The following is a 23,985-nucleotide window of genomic DNA, read 5'->3' as shown; positions in this document are numbered from 1 at the left end:
TTTGATGGATGTGTGACAAAGTACCCAGCTTTCCTTTGTATTTTCAGATTGTCTTGGCACTCTCGTAGCCTGCGCTAGGCCAGAAGAGGGCTAAAATGGGTGGAACGCGAAAGTCGCGTTGCCCTCTCTTTCTCTCAAACAAACACCCTAGCAACTTCACCTCCCCATCTCTCTCGACTGTTTTCATGGCAGTATTGAGCAGTACGTGTTGATCATTAAAAAATTCTGAGCATACAAACTTTGACTTCAGCCCACCCTTCTTATCGACTCCTCAAGAAGCACCATGTCTGTAGTATCAATCTTAGGCGTGAAAATCCTCAACAATCCTGCAAAGATCACAGATGCTTATCACTTCGAGATTACATTTGAATGTCTAGAGCAGCTTCAGAAGGGTTCGCTCGTCTCGATAGCTTGGAAAATGAGTCGAAATGCTAATGCTAGAGCAGATTTGGAGTGGAAGCTCACTTACGTGGGCTCAGCTACATCGTGAGGCGCGAATGATGCAATATTGTGGCCATATTAAGTCATGTCTAGGTCTGAACACGACCAGGAACTCGATTCCTTGTTTGTTGGGCCGATACCCACCGGAACCAACAAGTTCGTTTTTGAAGCAGACCCACCAGATCTGCGCCGGATACCCTCTACCGAGATTCTAGGCGTGACTGTCATTCTATTGACATGTAGCTACGATGATCGAGAATTTGTCCGCGTTGGTTACTACGTTAATAATGAATACGATTCAGACGAGCTGAACGCAGACCCCCCGCAAAACCAGACATTGACAGGGTGCGACGGAGCATACTAGCTGATAAGCCAAGAGTCACACGGTTTGCAATTAAATGGTAAGGTCTATTGCTTATCACACGCACGAGACACTTGCTGAATCTTGATCAGGGACACTGAAGACTCTGCCCCCGCTGAGTTCCCACCGGAGCAACCGGAGGCAGACCAAGTTGAGGACGACGGTGTAGCCTATGGACAAGAGGAGGTCGAGCTCGAAGAAGGACTCAAGGCCGAACTTGCTGCCGAGGAAGCAAAGGCTGCAGCAGACGGTGAAGACGAAGACATGGGTGGTGCTGACGACACCGCTGGAGCGAAGGACGAAGATGATTCAGACGCCGGCAGTGAGGATCTTGAAGCAGATACCAGTGGGAGCGAGGAAGAAGATGAGGAGGAAGTGGAAGAAGAAGGCGAGGGCGAAGGAGATGAGGATATGGAGATGGGTGACGGAGCCTCCAACGAAAAAAAGCAGAAACTCATAGCCCAACAGCATAATGCTGAGGTAATGGTTCATTGAGTCTGTGAAATGAATGATGGGTTATCAATACTGCCGGCCAAACAGGTCTCATGATTCGAGAGGAGGGTGTTCCACAAGGCATCTGCCACTTCTACGGCAAGGTGGCCCGCGATACAGTATGAAGGTAATGACAGTAAGATTGGTATTTTGCATGGCCATCATGATCTCAGGCATACCATCATCTTCAAATGGCATCTCTTTAGTGAACAATGAGGCTCTCGAGCTGTGATAATGGATGTTAGGTCCCATCATTCTGCGTTCTCCGATGCAGACTCTCTCGCGTGTCTATGTGCAGTGGGCATGAAGACTGTGTACGCTTTCCATTGACAGCTCCCGATTCTTTCAAGGCAGTTTTCCTTATTTGAGTATTGCCGTTTTCTATGTCTACTATTTGCCGTCGTGTCAGGAAAGCCTAAGCCGCCTAGAGTCTTTCCAAAGAGTGAGATGCCCGGTCACCTCTGTCATGTTACTAGTACTCTAAGGCCAACTTCAGCCTTTCGATGATATTCTTTGGTGGTTGGTGATGGACGCCATGTCCGGCTCAAAATAGGGATATCTGCAGACAGTTTTTTTCAAAGACGGCCAATTGGTTATTGTAAGACTCGTTTAGATTATGATGTAAGGTTTCGAAGGCAGGCGTATCAAACGCCTCTGCTTGTTTACTCGGCAAGTCTCCTGATTCCCAGTCGCCTCCCAGAGCGTCACATCGGTATGAGTAAGGTTTGGTTTCGTGAATCTAGACTCACACTTTGCACGACACCAAAAGTAGTGCATCATATCCTGTCTTGCAGAGATGGCCGTTGTGACTGCTCGATCTGTTAGCAACATAACACTCGAAAGAACTTCAATCAAGCATCCAGCACTCTTCATCATCCATCTATTTCGCCGACCAAGCTAGTGAAGTTGAGATCAATGGCTATCATTATCAATGGCGACAGGTGGGGTTGCTGCAAACGCAAGGTCAATAGAGCAGATAAAGAACACTACGGCGAAGGTAATGAGTTCGAGGTAAAGCAGTGCTATGCATGCAGAATTCAACAAATTGAAGACGCATTTGAAAGCGATCGGCAGGACTTCAGGAGACGACTCAGTAAGCTACCACGAGGCATCATTAAACGATCAAGGTTGAAGCCTTGGAAAAATAAACCCACGCCGGAAGAGAGGATGGAGTTGGCGGAGGTTGATCGTCAAAGGCAGCGGTTAGAACATAAAATAGCGGAAATCCCCAAGCAGATGGCGCCGTTCATCGAGCAAGCACGCGTAAATCACGGCCTCAAACTTGTACAGAAAATGCCCAATGGTCAGGAAAAGTGGATCTGTAAGGGTAGATGTGCCTATCCTTCAAACTGTTGGCTAATTTCTTCGCTATGTAAGACTCCCCTTCATCTGACTTTCGTAAGCAGTGAAACTAATATTTTCGAGAGCATTATCATCTCACTACTCACAAGTATCCTACAGTCCAGCCCTTCACTATCCAGCAGGCGTGCAGCTTTAGACCTTCCAGCAAAGTAGCTTGAGTCTTGATACGCTCTCCAGCTTTAATCAATGATAAAGTGACTGAATTAGGCTGAAATTTGACATAGCACGCCAAATCATTCCCCTATCTTTCCCCTATCTTGCGCCCTGAATCGCTATTTTCTGTCTTCTCACTCGAGTCTTCTCGGATCATATCAATGAATGTTCGCTTCGTCATCGGCTGGTGGATCCTCGAGAGCCCATTTGGGCAAGCCTGCGACGTGTGTGTCCGGATAATGTTCGCGGAAAGTCACCCAAGCATCTCTGATCCCATCCTTCCTCTCCCTATCCAGCTTATCGAGCTCTATTCCCTTGAGGTTGTACTCAAGATGGTCTTGATTGAGCACCTCATCGGAAGCCTTGTTGAATAGATCAAAGTTGAACTCAGCCTCCAGTGACACCAGGTTTTCGTTTTCCTTGTCGATGGTTGGCTTCATTTTTTCGTTGATTTTGTCCATTTTCTTCCATGCACGGTTCATGCAACGTGTCTTGTGTACTTGAGTACGCTCCAACGGGTCTGCTGGACACTTGCATTTTGTAGGCATTTTTCTTGGTTTGGATGTGCGTCGTTCACGAGGTACAGAGAGAGACCTTGTTGAGATATGAGCAAGGGCGAGACGGACTTCGATGATGGAGGAAAAATGTAGTTGTTCGGTGTTTTATTTGACGGAGGATCTTTTTACACCAGACAAAGTGAATTCAAAGACAAGTGTGACGAGTTGTCCCATGTTTAATGTGTTAGAAACATGTAATGTATAGGACACCACTGCGATAATCGCCACTGTACTACTTGAAACAATTGCACTACACTACTTGATAACACCAGGGAACAGATTTTCGAAACTGCAAGACTAAGTCTCGGTCGCAGGCGATTCATAGCTGAAAGAAGGGCTATGTGGCAGACGAGGTGTTTAGACTAGACTCTTTCTACATTCGGATAATGCTCGAGAGGGTGAGACTTCTTTGATTGAACACAAAGTACATACAGGTATTCATGATCATAGGCATGTCTACCTTAAGTGCTTGAATTCTGCACTCTATGAGTTCTCCACGTGGGTTTCATGCCGAGCATTCCATACCTTATGCTCGCGTTTGATTACGTTCACGTCAGGATGTATGCTGCTACTCCTCCTTGCATATCCTCATCATCGATATATGAGTATTTATTTTTCTTCATTTCATCTTCAGGTCTCCCCTTCATGCATACGTTTGCCAAACTCGCTACTTTAATATCAACGATTTGATCATGCATTTCCAATCCATCCTTCTCGCCCTCTCCCTAGCCACCACTCCATTCCTCACATCTGCCCGGCCACCAAAACGCAATGTCAAATCAATGATGTTGGCCGCACCAGGAGAATGGACCATCACAGCCTTCACGCGTCTTTGCGATAACGAAGACACTACCTGCACGTTTACCTACGGCATCGACAAAAACGATCTCTCAGCTCCCGCCTTGTGCTCCTATACTCAAACCGGATCCAATGGGGTACCAGCTTCACGTACACCGTACAATGGCGTGCAGTGCGGCACCTTCAGCATTTTGTCCACCTGGACCGATTCGTTCGTTCCAGGGAATGGCTTGACGCTATTGTCCATGGTGGATGGGAACTCAGCCATCTTCCCTTCCTTTACAGAAGATCAATTGTTTGGAGGGAAAGCGGTGAGCCCGGATCAGAGCTATGCACCTAGTTATCTACCGTGAGTCAGACTATATAGCGCGAGGCGTCTTTGAGCTGACATACTGCGTAGAATTTGTACCGATTGTGACAAGAAGAGGGGATAGTGGAGGGATGAGGGGACAAGTAGCATCAAATGAAAGCTCGACAGCAGGCAGTGGAATGGAGCATCTAGAAGCGCGCTACCTTCTTGATATCGATGGTAATTTATTGCAGGGAGGCATCGGCATAATATAAGCTTGATCCACCAGTTTTAAAGGTTGGGGGGTATTATTCGCGTCACATTTTGTTCTCTCAAGAACCCTTCCACCCTTTATGCCAGCGTGGATATCAAAGGCCTTGTCTTTGGCATTGGATGAATGCAAGCATTTCTTCCCGTCATCTCAATTTCTCCTGTATTTTCTACGCCTAGGCAGAGCTGAATTCGGGGTCGTTAGCTTCAAGATTTACTGGTGCTTGAGGTTCATCTTTGACCATCGGAAGCCAAGAGACATAATGGGTAGGGTGGAGGACGACCTACGCTGAACATGGCCCTCATTTGGAATCATTTCGAGCAGGCCCAAGCCAAAGTAGTTGCTCCCATTTGACCCCTTCTCACAGTACGACCTCCGTGTATCTGATGCTCTTTAAATCATCATCGTCATCATGATCACTTTGGACACAAAACCTCAGTAAGCCAGCACATGAGCACTCCATTCACCCCAGCCTTCAATCTAATGTCCATCAGGATGGTGCTCTTTGAATTCCTGTACTTCCCTGTTAATTGCATCGTAAAAGTCTCGCCACAAGGTCCTCTGTTCATCCTCTAGTTGGCCGATTTTGTCTACTATAGCCTGTAATTCTTGATTAGGAATGTTTTTTGTGCCTCCATTACTGGAGTCAAGTAGGTCATCTTGAAGTCCCTCCATCTCAAACTTTCGTTGTACAATCTGGGACTTGTAGAATTGTGAAACCTTGTCACAGTTCTGGTACCTTGTGGCTTTGCAACTTGTCATAGGGTTCAGAGCTTCATAGCATCGACAGTCAATTCGGTAACCCCACACGGCTGGCTCTTGCCATCCAGGTGCGTTCATAATTTGAGAGCGAGGGAGACGTCGAAGGGCTATTTCTGGTAGCTAGCTGCGTGAGTCGATGTATTCGAACGTCAGATTGAAAAGGATCAGGGAGATCGGGAGTCAGAATTGTAGTTGCCGGGGTCCTGTGGAAGGTGAAGTAACGCTATTGTCGAGAACAAAGCTTTGTTCGTTGAGACAGAAAAGCGAGCAGGAGCCTATTTTGTTGAGGTGACAAGCGTTAATTGCCACCAGCAAGTAGTACGGCACCACAACACTTGTCTCTCAAGCTAGATCATTCATCTCATGAGGGCTCACGCAAATCTTGTCTTGTCCTCGGACTGGATGCCCAATGGTTCTGTTGAGGATATAGTGTACATTGTAATCTTTGATTTGACTGTTACCGGATGACTCTCGATAAGCAAAGCCGTCGTGAGAAGAAGCCCCCTCGTCGAAATCATGACGAACCTATACGTTAGCAACAGCGAGAGAAGGTGCCAGATGACATCAAGCCTTCGATCTACCTGCCATCGGACAAGAGACAATAGGAAGCCTGCGAACTAGCAATGTTCAGCCGAAATATGAGGCACAAGAACATTGAGAAACATTTCGCTCCTACCAGAACAGAAAGTCGTAATTCTCGCACCGGGCTCTCGTGAATGAAGACTCACGTAGAAAAGAAATCCTATATCAAAAGTGACTACAAGTTTCCTGCTAGAAAGAAAGGGAAATATGCACCAGGGAAACCAAAATAGATTTGTGGCTCGCGTACATCAAGGATTTGAAAGATGATTCATATGAACTTCGTTTCCAAACGATTGTATCATTCGCTTTTTACCAAGGTAAATACATACGTCGTCGTACACTTCGAAAATGGTCCCACGGATTTTCCTCGCTGACTGAACAGCCGCTCAAGGCGTAAAACTCCAGTGAGTGCGTCGCAGCTTCCTCCTCACCATTAGGACAAACAATCCTAGACCACGTCACCGACCTCCTTAGTCTCTGCTCGAACGCCATCCTTCGTCTCATAGGTGCTACCCTCACTGGAACTGTCGTCGCCTTTCTGTGGTGGCAGGATTGCCTCGTCGACCAGCGCACTAGTGATAGGTGAGACGTATGTGCAGATGATGTAGTAGCTAAGAACAGCGATGAAGAAGCCATATAACCAAGCGAACGTATAAATCTACACATCGTCAGCTTTATTCACGGTCCCGAAGACAATTCGAGAGCTCACCTTCCATGCCCCTCCAACATTCAAAGTCACACTGATAGACTTTGCAAACCCAGGAAGCAAAGGGATGAATGCGATGAAAAAGGCAGCAAATGCTCTCCAATTCACACCATAAGAGTAGTGATAGATTCCGTGATCCTTATACAGCTCGTGGATATCGAGCTTTCTTTTCTTGATGAGGTAGAAATCAGATACCATGACACCGGCCAAGGGTCCCATCAGACAAGAGTAACCAGAAAGGAACGCTAGAAGACCAGCAGCGTTCTTGATAATGTTCCATGGGGTGCAGACAACGCAAAAGACCGAGATGATGACAGTGGCTCGGAAGATGTTGATGTACTTCGGACAAAGACCAGATACATCGTTACTGAAGGGGTAAGTGCCGGCAGCAATTTGATTGCCAATAGTCGCGAGCATGAAAGAGAAGGCGGTGAAGAACTGAGCGGCCCGACTATCGAAATCCATGATCACGGCAGGCATGTACCATTGAAACTCGCCCCAGATGTAGCTGTGAGCTGATGTGACGAAGATTGGCGTTAGAGCTCCGAGTGTCCCTATTACTGGCAGTGCAAAAAATTGGTGGTATCCTGCAAGACCATTTTTGGAAAATCGCCCGAAATCTGGCATGTTGACCGCCCTAGAGAGACATCGCAGTCAGCATCAAGCTTGCGCATTGACATTCCTACAAGGATCACTGACATGCTGGAGAACAGGCCTATGATGGCGTTCAGCCCGGTCAGGGACGAGTAGGCAGTGTTCATGTAGGTACTCGTCAATTTGGCATGACCAGTCACTAGAGGTCCTCCACCCTTTGTCACAATGGCACCCCAAAGGAACAAGGCCAAGAAGGTGGGAGGCACAATGACTGCTTTGACGAGAAACAGAATTCGAAGCTTCTGAATAGGCATCAGGGCCAGCATTGTCTGAAATATCCAATAGAGGAAGAAGCACAGCAAGCCCGCGGACGTGATGCCAGCATCCGCGGGAAGGTGATTAGGGAACCTTCTGAAGCTTGGCCATATCGCCTGGATGCAATTTTGCAAAAAGCCTCCGGCTTGTACGCAAAGAATCGCTGTCCACATGGCTGCAACGAAGGCTCTAATACAGATGGCTGGGTAAGAGCCGTACATTCCAAAGATTGATCGGACGATGACAGGAAAGGCGATACTGTATTGGGCGCCCATCTTGCCCGTCAATGTGATGACCACGCTACAGATGGCGAAGCCGAAGAACACGATTGGTATGGTCTCTCGAGCAGTGAAGCCGAGAGCCATGACAGATGAGACAGTGCTTGCAAGCGGAGGTGCCAGCCTAAGCGACATTAGGACTCATCGTAATATCTCGAAGTGTTCCATGCTGGGAAGCATGTTTATTGCTGCGAGTACAGGATCAAAGACTTACATGTCCGACGTCCAATATGCCCAGTAATCCTAGCTCTCTGTTAGCACACTGATACAGCGAAGAAGACTGCATTATAGCGTCTGGAAGGTCGCTACCAAGCCGCCCCATGTCCTCATGTGTACAGGTACAGGGTCAAGATCTGACAGATGTTTTGTGAGCACAACGTAGGCAGTGGACTCATTCATTGAGCAAACCTTTATTCGACCATCGTGGGCTATTGGCGTACATGCCAGCCTCGAATGGAACCCGTCGATGTAGCTGTGGGGCAATGCGAGCCTTGAGGCGATTGGGAGAAAGGAAAGACATGACGATCAAGTTTGTCAAGGCAGACAGCAATCAGAGGTTGGTAAATATTTTCCGAGGTGCAGAAAAGGAATGTGCAAGGATGATCAGAGCAGAGACGTGACTGCAGCATATATGTTCATTGTGAGGACGTGTCGAGGTGCAGAAGATAAGACATATGGACAGAAAATAGCTCTGCTTCTGCCATGGCTATGAACGCATTGCAAAGAAGGTGGGCGTCGGCACATGCACAATAGGAAATCAGGGTGTATCATTGTAGATACACATATATCTAGAAAACATCTGTATATCCCAGGATGCCATCATATTGGTAGATAAGATGGGAGGGCATCAAGGGGTTCGAGATAGTCCAAGGCCTCGAGGGTCTAGACCAAAGAGTAAGGGGCATACTAGACTGTAAGAGGCCTAGAGTATCCTTCTAGCCAATCAACAGCCGCTGTTCCGCGACCCCACGATCTTATCTCCCTTCCTTTGCTCGAGTCCGAAGCTGCAAGCCACCGCCTGCGGTCGCCGTCGGGCGTGCCGTCGGTCGTATCTTCGAATCTCCCGGGACCCTCTGCGTCGAGTGAGCTTTGTCTGCTACGGAGATGAAGTTGACCATGTGGAAAAGCTCGATTCGCAGCGCTTCGTGGGCGCGGGGTAAGATCTTGGTAGGTTGAGCGAATCTTGCTTGTTTCTGAACCTGAGATTCTTCATCTTCTCCTTGTTGAAGCATTGCGAGCTCTATACCAACACGATGGCAGACATGGCGTCGAAGATCTCTGCCCTTCCTTCTGAGCTTGTCATTCCAGCCAAGCCGTATGACTTTCATTTCCCCCACACAAGACCGCGCTACTCATCATTGACATGCAACGTGACTTTCTGCTTGAAGGTGGGTTTGGCTATATCCAGGGCGGCTCCCTTGAAGCTGTGCAAGCCTCAGTTGCTCCCACCAAGAAGTTGCTCAGCATCTTCCGAAGTGCTGGCCTAGCCGTCTTCCACACCCGGGAGGGCCACAAGCCCGACCTCTCAGACTGCCCGTCCTCCAAATTAAATCGCCAAGCTGATGCCCCGGACAATGTCCAGCACAACAAAGTCATTGGCGATATGGGGGAAATGGGTCGCCTACTTATACGAGGCGAGTATGGGCATGATATCGTTGACGACTTGAAACCTTTTCCCAATGAAGTAGTCATCGACAAGCCAGGAAAAGGAGCCTTCTGGAATACAACATTACTTGCAAGACTGAAGGCGAGAGGAGTCTCACACCTCTTCGTAAGCGGCGTGACTACCGAGTGCTGCTTTGCCACCACCATCAGGGAGGCAAATGATAGAGGATTTGAGTGCTGTGCGTTTCCCACTTCAACTTTGAAATCTACTTTATATCGAGGCTGATACGATAAAGGTGGTATCGAAGAGGCTACCGCTGGCTACAATACTAAATTCAAAGGTTGCTCGCTTGACATGATACATTGGTCACAAGGCCTTTTCGGTTTCGTCGGCAATTTGGAACCGCTTCTGAAATGCCTCGCACCATATGTCCCAGCCCCAATCCACAGTTGCGGCACGACACCCCCACAGACACCTCCAGCCTTTGACGGTGATCTTAGCGTTGCTGGTCTGCAAAAGTCATACCGCAGAGGCTTATCCCCAGTTACCGTAATGGAGGCGGTCATAGAGAAGATCGAGAAATACTCGAAGATTGATCCAGCGGTTTGGATTCACCAAGAAACCAAGTCCGCGGTTTTAGACCGAGCAAGTCAGCTGCAAAATGCCTGGTCAACGACCACCGGCCGACCACCACTCTTTGGTGTGCCTTTCAGTGTAAAGGATAGCATCGATATCGCTGGTATACCGACTACAACAGCGTGTCCGCCTTTAGCACATGTACCCTCCCAAAGCGCTCGATCATATGATATATTGCTTTCGCAAGGTGCCATATTTGTGGGCAAAACGAATCTGGACCAGTTGGCCACGGGACTCACCGGGTGTCGTTCACCATTCGGAATCACGAAATCTGTTTTCAACCCGGACTATATTTCAGGCGGATCATCTAGCGGAAATTGTGTCAGCGTAGGTGCCGGCTTAGTTTCATTCTCCCTAGCCACAGATACTGCAGGTTCAGGACGCGTCCCATCGGGTTTCAATGGTGTAGTAGGCTACAAGCCAACCAGAGGAATAATTAGTGCTCAAGGGGTGACTCCAGCCTGCTTGTCTCTCGACTGTATAGCTATCATCGCCCAAAGCGTAGATGACGCACGTATGATTTGGGACTCGAGCGTTGAGTACGATCCAACAGATCGCTACTCCAAAGCATGTGCTCCCCTGCCGAGACACGTCAACTCCATTGGTCCTCAGGCTACATCATTCTCATTTGGCATTCCGCCGCCAGAATCTCTCCTCATCTGTAGCCCTGTCTATCGTCGCAAATTTAACGAGATCGTGAAACTTCTCCAACAGCTTGGGGGTCATCTGAAACCCATCGACTGGTCACCTTTCGAAAAGGCTGGTAAGCTACTCTACAACGGCAGCTTCGTATGCGAGCGCCTCGCCAGCCTACCAGATAATTGGCTTGCTCAGAACCGGTCCAATCTCCACCCAGTCATAGAAGAGATTTTCTCAGCTGTCGTTGCGAGACAAAGTTCAGCTGTTGATGCCTACCGCGATCTTCAAGCTAAAGCTCTTTATACACGCCAAGCAGAGGAAGTGTTTGAGTACAGTGCGGCAGGAGTCGAAGTGGTCGTCGTACCAACAGCCCCTACTCATTGGACTGTTGAAGAGGTACTAACTGACCCTATCGCCAAAAATAGTGTGTTAGGAGAGTTCACACATTTTGGAAATGTGCTTGATTTGTGTGCTGTGGCTGTCCCTGCGGGAACCTATCCAGTCCATGAACTCAGGGGAAACAATCCCAGGGATGAGGATGGCAATCTGCCATTTAGCGTAACCTTTCTCGGTGGATCGAGAATGGATGCGGAGACATTGGCCATCGCTGAACGATTTGATAAGGCGATGAGGAATGGGCTTCTAGATTCTTCGTGACCATGTAGGCTACGAACGCTTACTCACTTGATGCATACCCTTATTGCAGACCTTCAAGTCCCTTGACTTTGAATTGGCTGGAACCGAGCATTGACAAAAATCACTTGTAGAGAATTACATGAATTCTGGCTCGATTAGATAGACGAAGGCTCCCAATCGTTCTCATGAATACAAGGACCTTGTCTAAGCTGTCACTCACAGGTAGATGCGACTTCTAGAGCCTCCATCTATGTTAGACAAATCAGCCAATCAAAGACCGCACTAAACCTCGATCGGTCAAAGATCGCTTATCGTGAAAGTTGGGACCTTGTTATCTTGACTCGCAGAAAGGCCTTTTGACTCTCCTTGTAGTAGCCAGCTGCACGTCATCGTGAGTGTTAATTACAAGGTTTATCAGTAGAGCTACTCGTAACATCTACTTCTAATGGGAATACTTCAAGGTTGAAAAACTCTCTGGTATGAGACATCTGCTTCTCATGTTTTATAAAGAAACATATATCGAAGAAACTTAGCTTCATGACTAGACTATATGGCTTCTTGAAGGTTGGAGGAAGGAAGACCTCGCGATGACTCACTACGCTTCTCTAATTGAAGACCAAGCAATATCATCCAAGCGCATGTCGCCGTTCGAACGAACGACACCCAATGATAGCGCTAAGCCCGCACGACAGTCGTTTAGTGAGCAGAGGATACTCAAGTCACGTCCCTGTGATGCTTGCAGAAAGCGAAAAAGTCGGTGTGTGATCGACGACGGCCTTGTCAAGTGTGTGCTTTGTGATTTTCACAACCAGGATTGCACGTTCGTGGAGAAGATTCCACCAAGAAAACGAAAATCAATCAGTCGGGAAGAAGAGCTTGACAGGTGAGCCTTAACTTTCAGACCAAAATGAAAGATTGTCTGACATTGCCTACTGAACAGACCTTCTGGTTCTACTGTGCGTCCAAAATTCTCCGAGTCTACCGACCTTCGGAGATCGCAGGAAACGGTCGTCGAAGATTATGCTAATCTCAAGGGACCAACACTTCTCAAGCGAACCCTAGGTCTACAACGTCGGCACCACGGTCTCCTCATCGGATCAAGCGGCAGCGTTGAGCCAGTCTTTGCGACAGCAGAGAAGGTTCTTGCAAATCCCAGCACGTCACATGGCACATCGTTTCAGCGTGTTGGGAACCATGACGTGTTCATGATACGCCCCGATCAAGGGACTGAGCAATACGAAGAAGAAACTGCTGACCTCGACGCCATCGAAGACCTTGTAGCCCCGCATGGAAGGGCGTTGATCAATCTCTATTTCCGAATCGTGCATCCTAGCTTTCCCATCCTCCATAAAAGAGTCTATTTGGAGAAGTATGACCGTACCCATCGCGAGTTCTCCCCGGTACTGTTAGCCGCAGTTTATATCTTGGCCACAGGGTACTGGAGCTATAATCAAGAGCTTTCAGGCTCTCCAGCCCCAGACGTGAACGCTCTGGAGACTCTAGCACTAAAGTGTATGAACTATGCAGTCCATAGACCGAAGCTATCGACCGTCGAAGCAGGTCTGCTCCTATTGCAGAGATCGCGTGAGACATTCTGGCCATTCACTGCCCAGATGGTGGCGGTCGGTCAAGACTTGGGCTTACACAAGGACTGCTCAAGCTGGAACATCCCTGAGTGGGAGAGAGGTCTTCGGAAGCGGTTGGCTTGGGCATTATTCATGCAGGATAAGTGGGCGAGCCTGGTACAAGGGAGACCGTCTCACATTATTATTGCAGACTGGAGTGTTGAGCCGCTAGTGGAGCAAGATTTCCCCGAGAATTTTGCCGACGAGAATGACGAAGAAGGAAGCACTGAAGTAGAGAAGGGACGGATACTCTTCACTTCTATGGTATCCTTGACACAGATACTCTCGGGCGTCCTGGCATCATTGTACTCTGCAATCGCTGAGTCTGACATCCGGAACAGCTCTGATGCCACGACAGGGGCGCTCATGAAAGCGAAGCCTTTGCAAATAAGGCTCAAAGAATGGTATGCTGATCTTCCTCAATGTCTGAACATTGAGCAGGTAAAATTTAGAAAGCTTTCTTCAAGTGGCTACCTGCTTTTAGCATATTGGGCAACAGAGATTACCCTCCACAGAGCCATTGTCCGCACTTTGGCCACGTGTGCGAATCCCGAGCTTGTCAGTATCTGCCGACAAGCTGCTCTTGCTCGATCGATGTCTTCAATGGCATTTGTCAAAGCTCTCAAGCCTGAACATTGGCAAAGTTTCTGGTACTTTGCTTCCGAGTACAGTCTTGGGCTTATTGGAATTTTCGAAGCATTGGTCTCTACGACTCTAGAGTCTACAAAAGACCTTGAATCCAGTGTTGACAGGCTTGATCAGTACCAATGGACCTTGAAAATGTCAAAGCACACTGCTGGGTTTCTGGACAAATCCATTGCTATGATAGGTCCGGCAGCAAAAGATCTGAAGCAACGAGTCTCTTCTGTTGACAATCTTTCAAATGGCTATCGTGATCCTCCAATCAATGAGTCGGTAAAGCTACATTCCCGGTCAACTCTTTCCAATATCTACCAGGCAGAAGACAAGCCTGACGACGTTTCATCAGGGCATAATGATCTGACTATGTCACCCATGCACACCAGTCCTTACCACCCTGATGTCGGCGACTTTGCCTTCTTCAACGTTGACCTAGGCCTCGAACAATCTTTTATGGAAGATGTCGCCACCTTCGAGTAACTAGTAATTGAGCATCAAATAGTGTTGGAGCACGAGTGAAAGAGCGCATTGACCCGTCACTGACTTTCGGAAAACAAGCCGCTTATCACGTTTCTATCACCTTTCTGGCAGCTTCAGGCCGGTCAAATATTTGCCATCCTCTGCATTCATCCTCCGAAAACCGAGGACGGCTATGATGGTCCGAGTGCATGTGCAGCATGAAATTCACGGCCCGTTGGTCACGAGTAAAAATGTGAATAGTCTATTGGCAGTCTGCAAGGTCATGGGTGCCCGTATTGAGCGTTTTGGTTTTTGAAGACTCGTGCTGCAATGCCTTGATTTGATGGGACTTATCAGCTTTCAGCGGAGGTTCCGGCCATGACCGGCAGTTTTCAGTGAGTTTGCTAAAATACCCCTCATAGCCTGACAAAGAGCCCACTTCGGACTCGAAATCACCGCAGACAACACCACACCAATGAGCGTGGCTTACACGAATGCAAGACTGATCAATTAGTCGTCGCAAATTGTTCCCTTGGTTGTCGACTATAGCACGTGGACCCTGATCGCTTACTGCTGACGAACTTAAACCACCAATCATCTGATCTCCCCATAGGAAATATTCAAGACACGAGGAAACATCTCGTAATGGTGGAGGCGATCCGAATCTCCCAGCATGGTCCAAATACGACTTTCTGCGCGAACATAGCCCTCGGGTCTTTTGCTGATGGGAGGGTTAGGTGATTGCTATAAAGACCTCTGTTGTGAGCCACATACCCAGCTCATTATCATTGCCCTTACGAAACCAATCTCAGGCGACTGAAAACCTTTCATATCGATCCAAGATTTGCTCAACACCAGTGCCAATCGGTCATACCATCATATCGACCTTCCTAATACTCAAAATGATTACCATCGCTCCTGCTGCTCTAGTCTGCCTGACAGCCTTCGCGGCTGCCAATCCAGTCCCACAAAGTAACCCAACCGCCAGCTACGATGTCCTTGTAAACTTTGACGACCTGCCTAACGGAGCCATTCAAAATCCCTACCAACATTTGACCTGGTCGAGTCTTTCTGTCGGCGCATACAATGAGGCCCTAAGCCCGGTATCGCCACCCAATAACGCGGTCTCTGAGGTCTCAGTCAGCGATAGCGATCCTCACACCATCCTCAGCATTGGAGGGACCGAAACTACATCTTTTGATCTCAACTCCTTCTCTGCTGCTCTGGTCGCTCCCGTCGGACGCGGCGGTCGTGATGTCGCTGTGTCAGGAAAGTTTTTCCTGTCAGCCCTCACTACAGGAGGATTTGGCCATACCGATGGTTACGAATCGTACACGGCATCAGGACCACAGGGATCTGCACTACAGACATATGGATCTTTCAAATACGTGACGAGTGTGAGTGTAATTGTAGCTTCGAGCGATGCACCTCTCAACCAGACGAGGATAGTCTTTGATCAAGTCCAGTATACTGCCAGAGAGGGAGAGACATTTTAAGTAAGGGGTAAATGAGCTTGAGATAGGGAGGGAGAACTCAGCGAAGCAAGGCCTTAAACAAGACGTGCAACATTCAATATCGTACGTAGATCATCAAACAAAGACATTCATTTACACTCTAAGATCTTTATGGGCATGAGCATGAGAACGAGCATTGAATATCACACTCAGGGGCTAGACCTACCCCTAGCCCCTATCTTCGAGCCCTAATTCCGCTTTCTTGGCAGTTCCGCTGTTGCTACCGCGCCTCGGGCCAAAAAGCTCCTCGTAAGTTTATTCACCAGTCTTTGCTCTGGTATTGTCTGGACGAGCTCCTTCTCTTTCCATACTCTCTTTTAGGCTCCACAGCCGTCTACATATTTCATGAGTGCCTCTTTTGATCTTTTCTGACGTTCAGCCTGGCGTAATGGCACCCCCCAAAAGCAAGGAGAGCGACGTTGTCTTCGCCCTTTCAGGAAAATGGATCAGTTGGATTCACACCGTTGTTGCGTACTGCGCGTTTTTTGGGGCGTTGATTGTGGGCATGTCCCTACACTATCAAAAGATTGTGCAGAATGAGTACTACGTAACGCTCGCCGTGCTTTGCCCTAGCTTCCCAGTGCTTACTCTTCCAGGGCTACCCTCAAGAATGGTTTCCCTCCGTTTCAAGCACCATTGGTGACCGCTACCCCGAACGCGCGGTCTTCCAAGTCTTCATCGCTATAACCTCTGGCCCACGTTTCGCCTTAGTCTTCCTGTACTACCTCCTCACTGCACGACCGAACACTACCCTTCCTAAAGTCATCCTCGGGGTTGGGATCTTCAGAACTTTGACGTGCGGTGGATGGACATATGTTACATCTACGGATGACCACGGCTGGCATGACATTTTCATGATATCCTATCTTGTGGCGACACTGCCCTGGACGTTGGGTTGCATAGCGCTCAGTCCGAAAGCAAACCCGAACTCGCTGAAGTGGAGAAAGAGGCTAGCGACGGCGTTCTTCAGCACATTGGTACCCTTGATATACTACTTCATACAGCACAAGGTACATAGAGTGGCAGGAGGTGAGACGCTCTACTTGAGATCGATCGTCGACAACGGGCTGACGACGAATAAGCATATACGACCTACTCCTTCTTTGAGTGGTCTCTGATTCTACTGGATGTCGGATTTGATGCGGTGACAGCACTCGATTTCGAAGGATTCGAGCTAGCTGTGAGGGATGTGCAAGGTGCAAGCAGAGGGTATGTCTATTGGCTTCCGAAATATGCAAATGTAGGAAGATGGCTGGCTCCTTCTGTCTCCTGATCTGATCGTTGTGCGTCGTAGTAAAAGCCAGCAAGTCTCAGATGCAGTAATTGAGAAGGAGTAAGTTTTCTTGAAGTCTGAAACTTACCTCGCATTGACACAATTGTAGAAAAGACAAGCCAATCGGCCAAGCATTTGGTTCCGAATTTGCTGTCGGTGAAGCCATTGATGCCGTCGCGGATGTTTACAATGGCGTAAGCGAACAAAGTTCACTGCGATGGGTAGACAGCTAATGAATCTTAGTTTGTTTTCTGGACATTGCTCACTTCTCTCGGCGTGACGGTCTGGTGTCTGTTCACCTTCCATAATGACTGTACTTTGCTGACGACGCTCAGACTTCCCGTTATGGCATATGGGTATCTCTGGCTACGAAGTTGCGGTCATGTCCTCGGTCTCACCATTTTTCCTCTGCTCTAAATCCTATCGATCAGCTATCATCAAATACCTTCGCTACATCCATCTAGCCTCACTTTCTGGACTTCTTGCCTATTTAGTGGTCAAACCCGAGATTAGATTGTTGATCGTTAGCTTTGCGGTCTCCTCAACGTGCCTGGCTTGGTCAGCAACTTTTTATGCTGAGCGTTCATCACCTGTCCGACTTGAAGCTCGAGCACTAGCGTGGAGCTTGGGGTTGATTCTGTCAAGTCTCGCAAAGTTTGCAAATCATACGAGCAATCCGTTGTGGCCAATTGTCAATGCAGACAATGGAGGCTGGAACAAATTAGGATTTGGTCTGGCAGTCGCTGCAGTGCTTCGATCGACCAGACGTACAGCTGACAACAGAGGCGGGTTTGAAGTGACTGGTGGACCCGTGAAGTCTCCGACCGCTGCTGCTCTTGGCCTTGCCGGCCTTTTCTTTGGCCTTCATTCTTTGCTTTCAGACTCTAGTACAATGATTTATTGGGTCTGGGAAGGGTTTCCTGTCAGAGGACCTATTGCTGCACATGGTGTCATCACTTTGCTCATCATGGGGGCTGGCGTGATACATTATTTGTACTTCCAGGAAAGGGCCGCAAATTGGATCAGCTTTGGCATTCTTGGAATGGGGGCGTTTCTGTTGACTAACTTCAAATTCTGGACTGGCTATCTAGGTGCTGCGTTCTTGGCTCTAGAGCTACTATCACTGAGTCCACCGCTCATTGCATCAGCTGCCCGTCATGGGCCAGTGGTCTTTGGGCTAGGCTTCCTGATCTACAATATCTTGGTCCTCGCTCACGTTTGGGTCGTCGCCTACGCTTTCGTCCCCGGAGGCCCACTGATGCGGGAGCATACAGACTGGGTCATGACGGCGATGGCGTTGTTCGTTGGGGCTGGTGTATTTGCTGTGCCCAAACCCACCCCATCTTCCAAGACACCCAGAAAGCCAAACACAAGAGCATCCAATAGACTAAGGTCGTATTACGTCTACATCCTTGCTGCATTGGAACTACTCGCCGTATCGGTCTCCTACCTACGATTTCCTACAAATGACTTCGTACCCTACCACAAAGAGGACAAGGTGATCACTGCGGGCATCTGGACCGTCCACTTTTCTCTCGATAACGATATGTGGTCATCCGAACGTCGTATACGTGATCTCATCAAGGAGCTCGAAATAGATGTTATTGGACTCCTGGAATCGGACCTGCAGAGGATCATCATGGGTAACCGTGACACGGCACAATATTTGGCGGAAGATCTCGGCATGTATCTGGACGCTGGGCCTGGTCCCAACAAGCACACATGGGGTGCAGCTCTTCTGTCCAAATTCCCCATCCTCAATTCCACTCATCACTTGCTCCCATCACCTGTAGGCGAGCTAGCGCCAGCGATACACGCAACGCTCGACGCGTACGGGGAGCATGTGGACGTTGTGGTATTCCACTCCGGGCAAGAAGAAGACCCTGAGGACCGCCGCTTGCAGTCGGAGTACCTGTCGAAGCTGATGAAGGAATGCCCGAGGCCTCTGATTCTTCTGAGCTACCTAGTGATCAAGCCTGGAGAGGGCAATTATCATACATATGTCGGCGAGAAAAGCGGGATGCGAGATATCGATTCGACGGATTGGGACCGCTGGTGTGAGTACATCCTTTACAAAGGTCTGAAGCGATCGGGGTACGCTCGGGTGAGCCGGTCGACGATCACAGATACCGAGTTGCAGGTAAGATATTCTAGAGCTCTATTGTGTTGAAAGCTTTCACTCATACTGACGACTACATTAGGTTGGCAAATTCGTGGTAGGGCAACCCGAAGGCACGGATGAGCAGATAGCAGAGGATGCAGTGGACGGGGGTCTACGCTTCCCGGCCATGTTCCGAGGCGAAGGCAGACGAGGGCATGCGTATCATGTGTTCAACGAACCTCGCTATTATAGTTGATAGATAGCTTGTACATATAGGCTTCATTGTGAATTCCAACCTCATTCCATATGCGGCTCGAACACCTGGTTCAATAGGATGGTTATGAACGTCGCATCATCGTGTCATTGTGGCGGCAGGCGACAATTCCGGGCCATTATTGTAGACGATATATATATATATATATATGTGCATATGTATGTCTGACGTACTGACAGCATCCCGAGGCCGAGCTACGATGACTAACCGCATGCAGTACGAGCGGCCGTTTTAGGCCCGCCAAGTGGCCTCAGTCGCTGGCCTCTGGTTGGCTGCTTAGTGATTCAGTTGGCGAGACAGGGGTCCTCCTACAGCCAAATAGAGTTTGCTAGCATGTGCGCTTACGAGATGGGACCTGAAAGGGTCTAACGCCCGTCCGTGCCTGCAGGATTAGTCACTGGTGGAGACTCTGGGGCCTTTCTTTCCTCTGCCAAGCTCGCAATCTCTTTTCTGCCATCCGACCCTTCCCTGACCTCTGACCCTCTGACCTCTGCCCTGACGCTCTCTTCTGTCCTTTGCATTCTCCCATCAAAAGAGAAAGCCTATGGACGCCCCGTTTCATCGACAATCAGCTAACCATCGCTGAAAGACACTCGTTGGATATCATTGGACGCCAAGAGGAGGATATTTGACTCTCATTAACGCCGTAACTGGCCGTTGCTTAAAGGGGTTGGAGCCAATAATCCGAAACAACGAACCCCAAACGGCATTCCACAGTCGTTCAACCATCGCGACTTCTGAACCGTGCCATCTACATCAACCTCACTCCTGCCACCTGCAGCTATACATCCACTTCGCGTACGCAATTACAGCTGCTGGCAGCCACTCTATCGTTTCTGCTTAGCGCGTCATCATAATAAAACTTGGGGTGTTGGCCGTTGCCCGTTTTGAGCGACTCTCCGAGACGATTGCCATCATCAATCCATCACGCGGTCGCAACTGCTATAATCACTCATACGACATTCGACTTGGAATCGCTGTCGACAGCACTCGTTCCGCACAAAGAGGGGCCAACAATACCTGACCTACAGAAGCGCCGATACCCATTGTTCCTTGACCTGCACAATAAAACAAATTTCGAGGATCTTGATGGTCCATAAAGGTAGTTGCCTCCTTTGTACAATCCTGCCACACCCTTGAATGGAATTGCTCGTGGCTGGATTACGCTCAGAACTTGTGCTGATTCACCCGCAAGATCTAGCCTAATTTTGTACCTCTAATCGTCTCCATTACGATACAATCACCATTATGAAATCATTACCATCAATATCAAACAGCGTCGTTTTACCGCTATTAGCCTTTTTCGCATCAGTTCAAGCTCAAGGGGCTCCCCAAGCCCAAGGGTGTTACTCGTCATCAACTGGCTTGACGTCTGTGGGGTCCTACCAATATCAATCACCTGGATACTGCCAGCAACAATGTCTGGGGCAAGGCAAAGCGGTTGGTGCTACAACAAAAGGCTCAGATTGTTGGTGTGGTGACAAGCTGCCACCATCAAATGGGAAGACCTCAGACTCATCTTGCAATGAAAAATGCCAAGGCTATGGCACTGAAATGTGTAAGTGAAGATACCTCAGTCTACGTCGTTCTAAGTTAACACTGGCAATAGGTGGTGGTTCCAGTGCATTCTCCGTCTTCTTAACGGGTACCAATAGTAATCCCGGTGCTGTGTCTGGTGGATCCTCAAATTCTAATTCCAACTCCAATTCGAACTCGAATTCAAATTCAAACTCCAACCAGAATCAGAACCAAAATCAAAATCAAAACTCCAACAGCGGATCGGATGACTCAGATACGACTACCGCAAACTCACCAAAGACTACAACCACACCCGCAGCCCAACAAAATGCCAATAAAGCAAACCCTACATCCGTAATTACGCGCGCCAGCACTCTCGTGGTCACCGCAGCTGGTGGACAGACACAAGCTCAAACTACAGTGATCACAACGACGCAGTCTCCGAAGTCTGGCGGAGGAACAAACACTGCGGGGATCGCAGCGGGCGTTGTTGTCGGAGTGGTCGCCATTGCGGCCATCGCGGGTGGACTGTTCTTTTTCCTCCGATATAAAAAGAGGAAGGCGGTTGAAAATGAGTATCGTCAGAATGCGGCGATGAGCAGCTACAACAACCTCAAGCCGTCGCCAAGTTCTGCTGGGTCGACCTCCGACTCGAGGCTAGAACCTTCAGTGATGATGCAGCGACGGCAGAGCGACGGCAGTATTGCTGACAACCAAGACTACTCCCGGAGGATATTGAAGGTATAGTCAACGTTGATGTCCCTTCAGATGTAGTTGCTAATGAGGAAGCAGGTCACGAATCCTGACCATTCATAACACTAATCGACATTAGGTTGAACTCCTATCATGCGCCTCTCCCTCCAAATAATCCTCAATAATTCGATCTCTCTAACTTAGCGCAACCTCTGAGTTGACTTTCACTCTTTCTGAATGGCCAAGGAGCATTGGCGTTATACCATGGGTGGGAATGCATGACGAAGATACGAGGCCGGGTTTGACCTTCGCCTGCAAGCATCCTTTGAAAAGACTTGGAAGTGGTGGGGATGTAAAGAGCAATCTAGATATGTTTAGTAGGTGTATCTCGAACGCCATGAACATAATGCCGGGGTCGGAAGGATCGATCATGTCGCACCTAATGGTAGCCTACCTTGATTCTCATGGTTTCCCTACGGATCCAACAATGTCGGAGCATTGGTTTGTGGATCAAGGATGGATCCAACGGTACAGGATTGCACGCCCATCCGAACGGTGGCAGGATTGGACTGAACGCCGCATTGCTGCACAATGCAAACCACTACATAGCTTATAGAACATAATGAACCTCAAGTTCAAGACACTTCAACTGAAGCCCCATGATCTGTTTGACTGTCCACCTTATTCACAGCTAAATGGCGCAACATTCCGCACCTCTAGGAAACTTGGTCGGCGCTACCTCTGTGCTACCCTGTTCGTGAAGCTGTCCAAGCTTTCGGGAAAGCGTATTTATTGACCTCGAATTCCGTCCTCAATTTTCGGATCTCTCACACCTATCGTCCTAGCTGTTGATCCTTCAAGTTCACAGCACCATGTCACTCCGCCCAAACGCCGCCAGCACTGGCGACGTGAAAGAGAAACCCTCTTCTGATTCTCAATCCTCCCCTTCCAAACCCAGCACTACACCGCAAGCAAGTACGTCCACCATGCCTTGGTCCAAGATACATTCTTCTGAGAATGCTGGTTGAACGTGAGAAGAAAAGGCTAACGCCTTCATCTGAACAACAGGTCTAGAAAAGCAAAAGAAACTCCTCGCAGATGATGCAGGGCACTTCTCCATGATCAAAGCGCTACATCTTGCAGATGTCGTTACGGAAATGAATGGTACATCTTCCTCCTCTCCTCTTCAATTTCACCCCCATCACCCTCGTCATCCACACCCCCAATCCCACCAACTAACATCCCATGACAAACAAACAGCATTCTGCGGCTTCCTATCCATCCTCTCCTCAATCCGGCACATCCTCACCAATCTGCCTTCTCCCACATCTCCAGCTTCCCCCGTCACCACTACCGCTCAACCCAACAACTTCTGGATCTACCTCGCCCTCGCCCTCGTCCCCGCTGGCTGCTTCTTCGACCTCCTAGACGGCAAGATCGCAAGATGGAGGGGGAAGTCGAGTCTTATGGGCCAGGTATTTCGCCCATTCCCCTCCCCTCCCCTCCCCTTCGCTTCCCTTTGCACTTTCCCCTCCCCCCACGTTTCCCTCCCCCCACGTTTCCCTCCCCCTCCCCCCCTTCCGTACCCCATAAAACTAACAAGAATAAAAACAGGAACTCGACTCCCTGGCAGACCTAATCTCCTTCGGCGTAGCCCCCGCCACCTGCGCCTTCGTCCTCGGCCTCCGCACCCCCCTCGACACCATCTGCCTAGCCTTCTTCGTCCTCTGCGGCCTTACCCGCCTCGCGCGCTTCAATGTCACTGTCGCTACCATCCCGAAGGATGCGAGTGGGAAGAGTAAATACTTTGAGGGCTTTCCGATCCCGATGAGCCATATCCTTGTGGGCGGCATGGCGGCGTGTGTGTGGTTTGGACGGGTGGAAGGCGGAGGGGGAGGGGAAGGGGGGTGTTGGGTGGCGTGCTGGATGTACTGGGGATGCGGTGGATTAGTACTGCGGAGGGGTCAGGGATCGGTGCAGGGGAGGCGGCAGGGGAGGCGTGGGGACAGTTGCATGCGGTTGCGTTGGTGTTTGTGGGATGGGGATGCGCCATGGTTAGCAGGACCATTAGGATTCCCAAACCGTGAGGTGTATTGAGCGGGTATTTTGTGCAAAATGCTAGAGATGGGAGGAGAGAAGCGTGAAGATAGGGGTTGGGGCTGTGGAATTCTCTACTCGTCCGAAAGAATCAAAAGTGTGATCTCCATTGCTTTCCTGCCCTTCCCCTTCTTTACGTCGATTACATGGGAGTCTGGGATTGGATGCATGCGTTGGTCTCATTATATATCCTACTTCATTGGTCGACCGAAATGGCGGCGATATTGTGCTCCGATATTCTTAGATTCTTTGGGTTTGTTGAATGGCTTGACTTACTCAACTTACTCAACTTACTCAACCCACCTGTTTACCTC

The 23,985-nt window shown here is 49.0% G+C and overlaps 7 protein-coding genes across 7 annotated transcripts; 5 read left to right on the top strand and 2 right to left on the bottom strand.

Annotated features, from left to right (window-relative positions):
• Window positions 1-526: 526 nt before the first annotated feature.
• Window positions 527-1,297, top strand: ASF1 (Histone chaperone asf1; the record flags this gene model as incomplete). The annotated part of the gene is made up of 2 exons (XM_044814314.1): window positions 527-786; window positions 895-1,297. 2 exons carry the CDS (start codon window positions 527-529, stop codon window positions 1,295-1,297), a joined length of 663 nt encoding a protein of 220 aa, XP_044668464.1.
• A 1,670-nt stretch (window positions 1,298-2,967) lies between these two features.
• Window positions 2,968-3,357, bottom strand: KY384_005815 (uncharacterized protein; the record flags this gene model as incomplete). Its single annotated transcript, XM_044814313.1, has 1 exon — window positions 2,968-3,357. The coding sequence occupies one exon, from the start codon at window positions 3,355-3,357 to the stop codon at window positions 2,968-2,970; it is 390 nt and encodes a 129-aa protein (XP_044668463.1).
• Window positions 3,358-6,516: 3,159 nt separating this feature from the next.
• On the bottom strand, window positions 6,517-8,481 carry KY384_005814 (uncharacterized protein; the record flags this gene model as incomplete). The annotated part of the gene is made up of 6 exons (XM_044814312.1): window positions 6,517-6,726; window positions 6,778-7,411; window positions 7,474-8,085; window positions 8,176-8,204; window positions 8,271-8,314; window positions 8,370-8,481. 6 exons carry the CDS (start codon window positions 8,479-8,481, stop codon window positions 6,517-6,519), a joined length of 1,641 nt encoding a protein of 546 aa, XP_044668462.1.
• Window positions 8,482-9,324: 843 nt separating this feature from the next.
• Window positions 9,325-11,499, top strand: KY384_005813 (uncharacterized protein; the record flags this gene model as incomplete). Its single annotated transcript, XM_044814311.1, has 2 exons — window positions 9,325-9,805; window positions 9,863-11,499. 2 exons carry the CDS (start codon window positions 9,325-9,327, stop codon window positions 11,497-11,499), a joined length of 2,118 nt encoding a protein of 705 aa, XP_044668461.1.
• A 645-nt stretch (window positions 11,500-12,144) lies between these two features.
• On the top strand, window positions 12,145-14,222 carry KY384_005812 (uncharacterized protein; the record flags this gene model as incomplete). The annotated part of the gene is made up of 4 exons (XM_044814310.1): window positions 12,145-12,177; window positions 12,221-12,235; window positions 12,291-12,361; window positions 12,419-14,222. 4 exons carry the CDS (start codon window positions 12,145-12,147, stop codon window positions 14,220-14,222), a joined length of 1,923 nt encoding a protein of 640 aa, XP_044668460.1.
• Window positions 14,223-15,103: 881 nt separating this feature from the next.
• Window positions 15,104-19,345, top strand: KY384_005811 (uncharacterized protein; the record flags this gene model as incomplete). The annotated part of the gene is made up of 9 exons (XM_044814309.1): window positions 15,104-15,598; window positions 16,095-16,262; window positions 16,312-16,744; window positions 16,798-16,924; window positions 17,010-17,048; window positions 17,098-17,182; window positions 17,232-17,277; window positions 17,324-19,128; window positions 19,190-19,345. 9 exons carry the CDS (start codon window positions 15,104-15,106, stop codon window positions 19,343-19,345), a joined length of 3,354 nt encoding a protein of 1,117 aa, XP_044668459.1.
• Window positions 19,346-20,861: 1,516 nt separating this feature from the next.
• Window positions 20,862-21,697, top strand: KY384_005810 (uncharacterized protein; the record flags this gene model as incomplete). The annotated part of the gene is made up of 4 exons (XM_044814308.1): window positions 20,862-20,921; window positions 20,986-21,008; window positions 21,139-21,622; window positions 21,674-21,697. 4 exons carry the CDS (start codon window positions 20,862-20,864, stop codon window positions 21,695-21,697), a joined length of 591 nt encoding a protein of 196 aa, XP_044668458.1.
• Window positions 21,698-23,985: the final 2,288 nt, after the last annotated feature.

The sequence above is a fragment of the Bacidia gigantensis genome (genome assembly GCF_019456465.1).
Source record: "Bacidia gigantensis strain McMullin 20006 chromosome Unknown contig_246, whole genome shotgun sequence".
Classification (NCBI taxonomy): Eukaryota; Fungi; Ascomycota; class Lecanoromycetes; order Lecanorales; family Ramalinaceae; genus Bacidia; species Bacidia gigantensis.
This window is presented reverse-complemented; position numbering and strand designations above follow the sequence as displayed.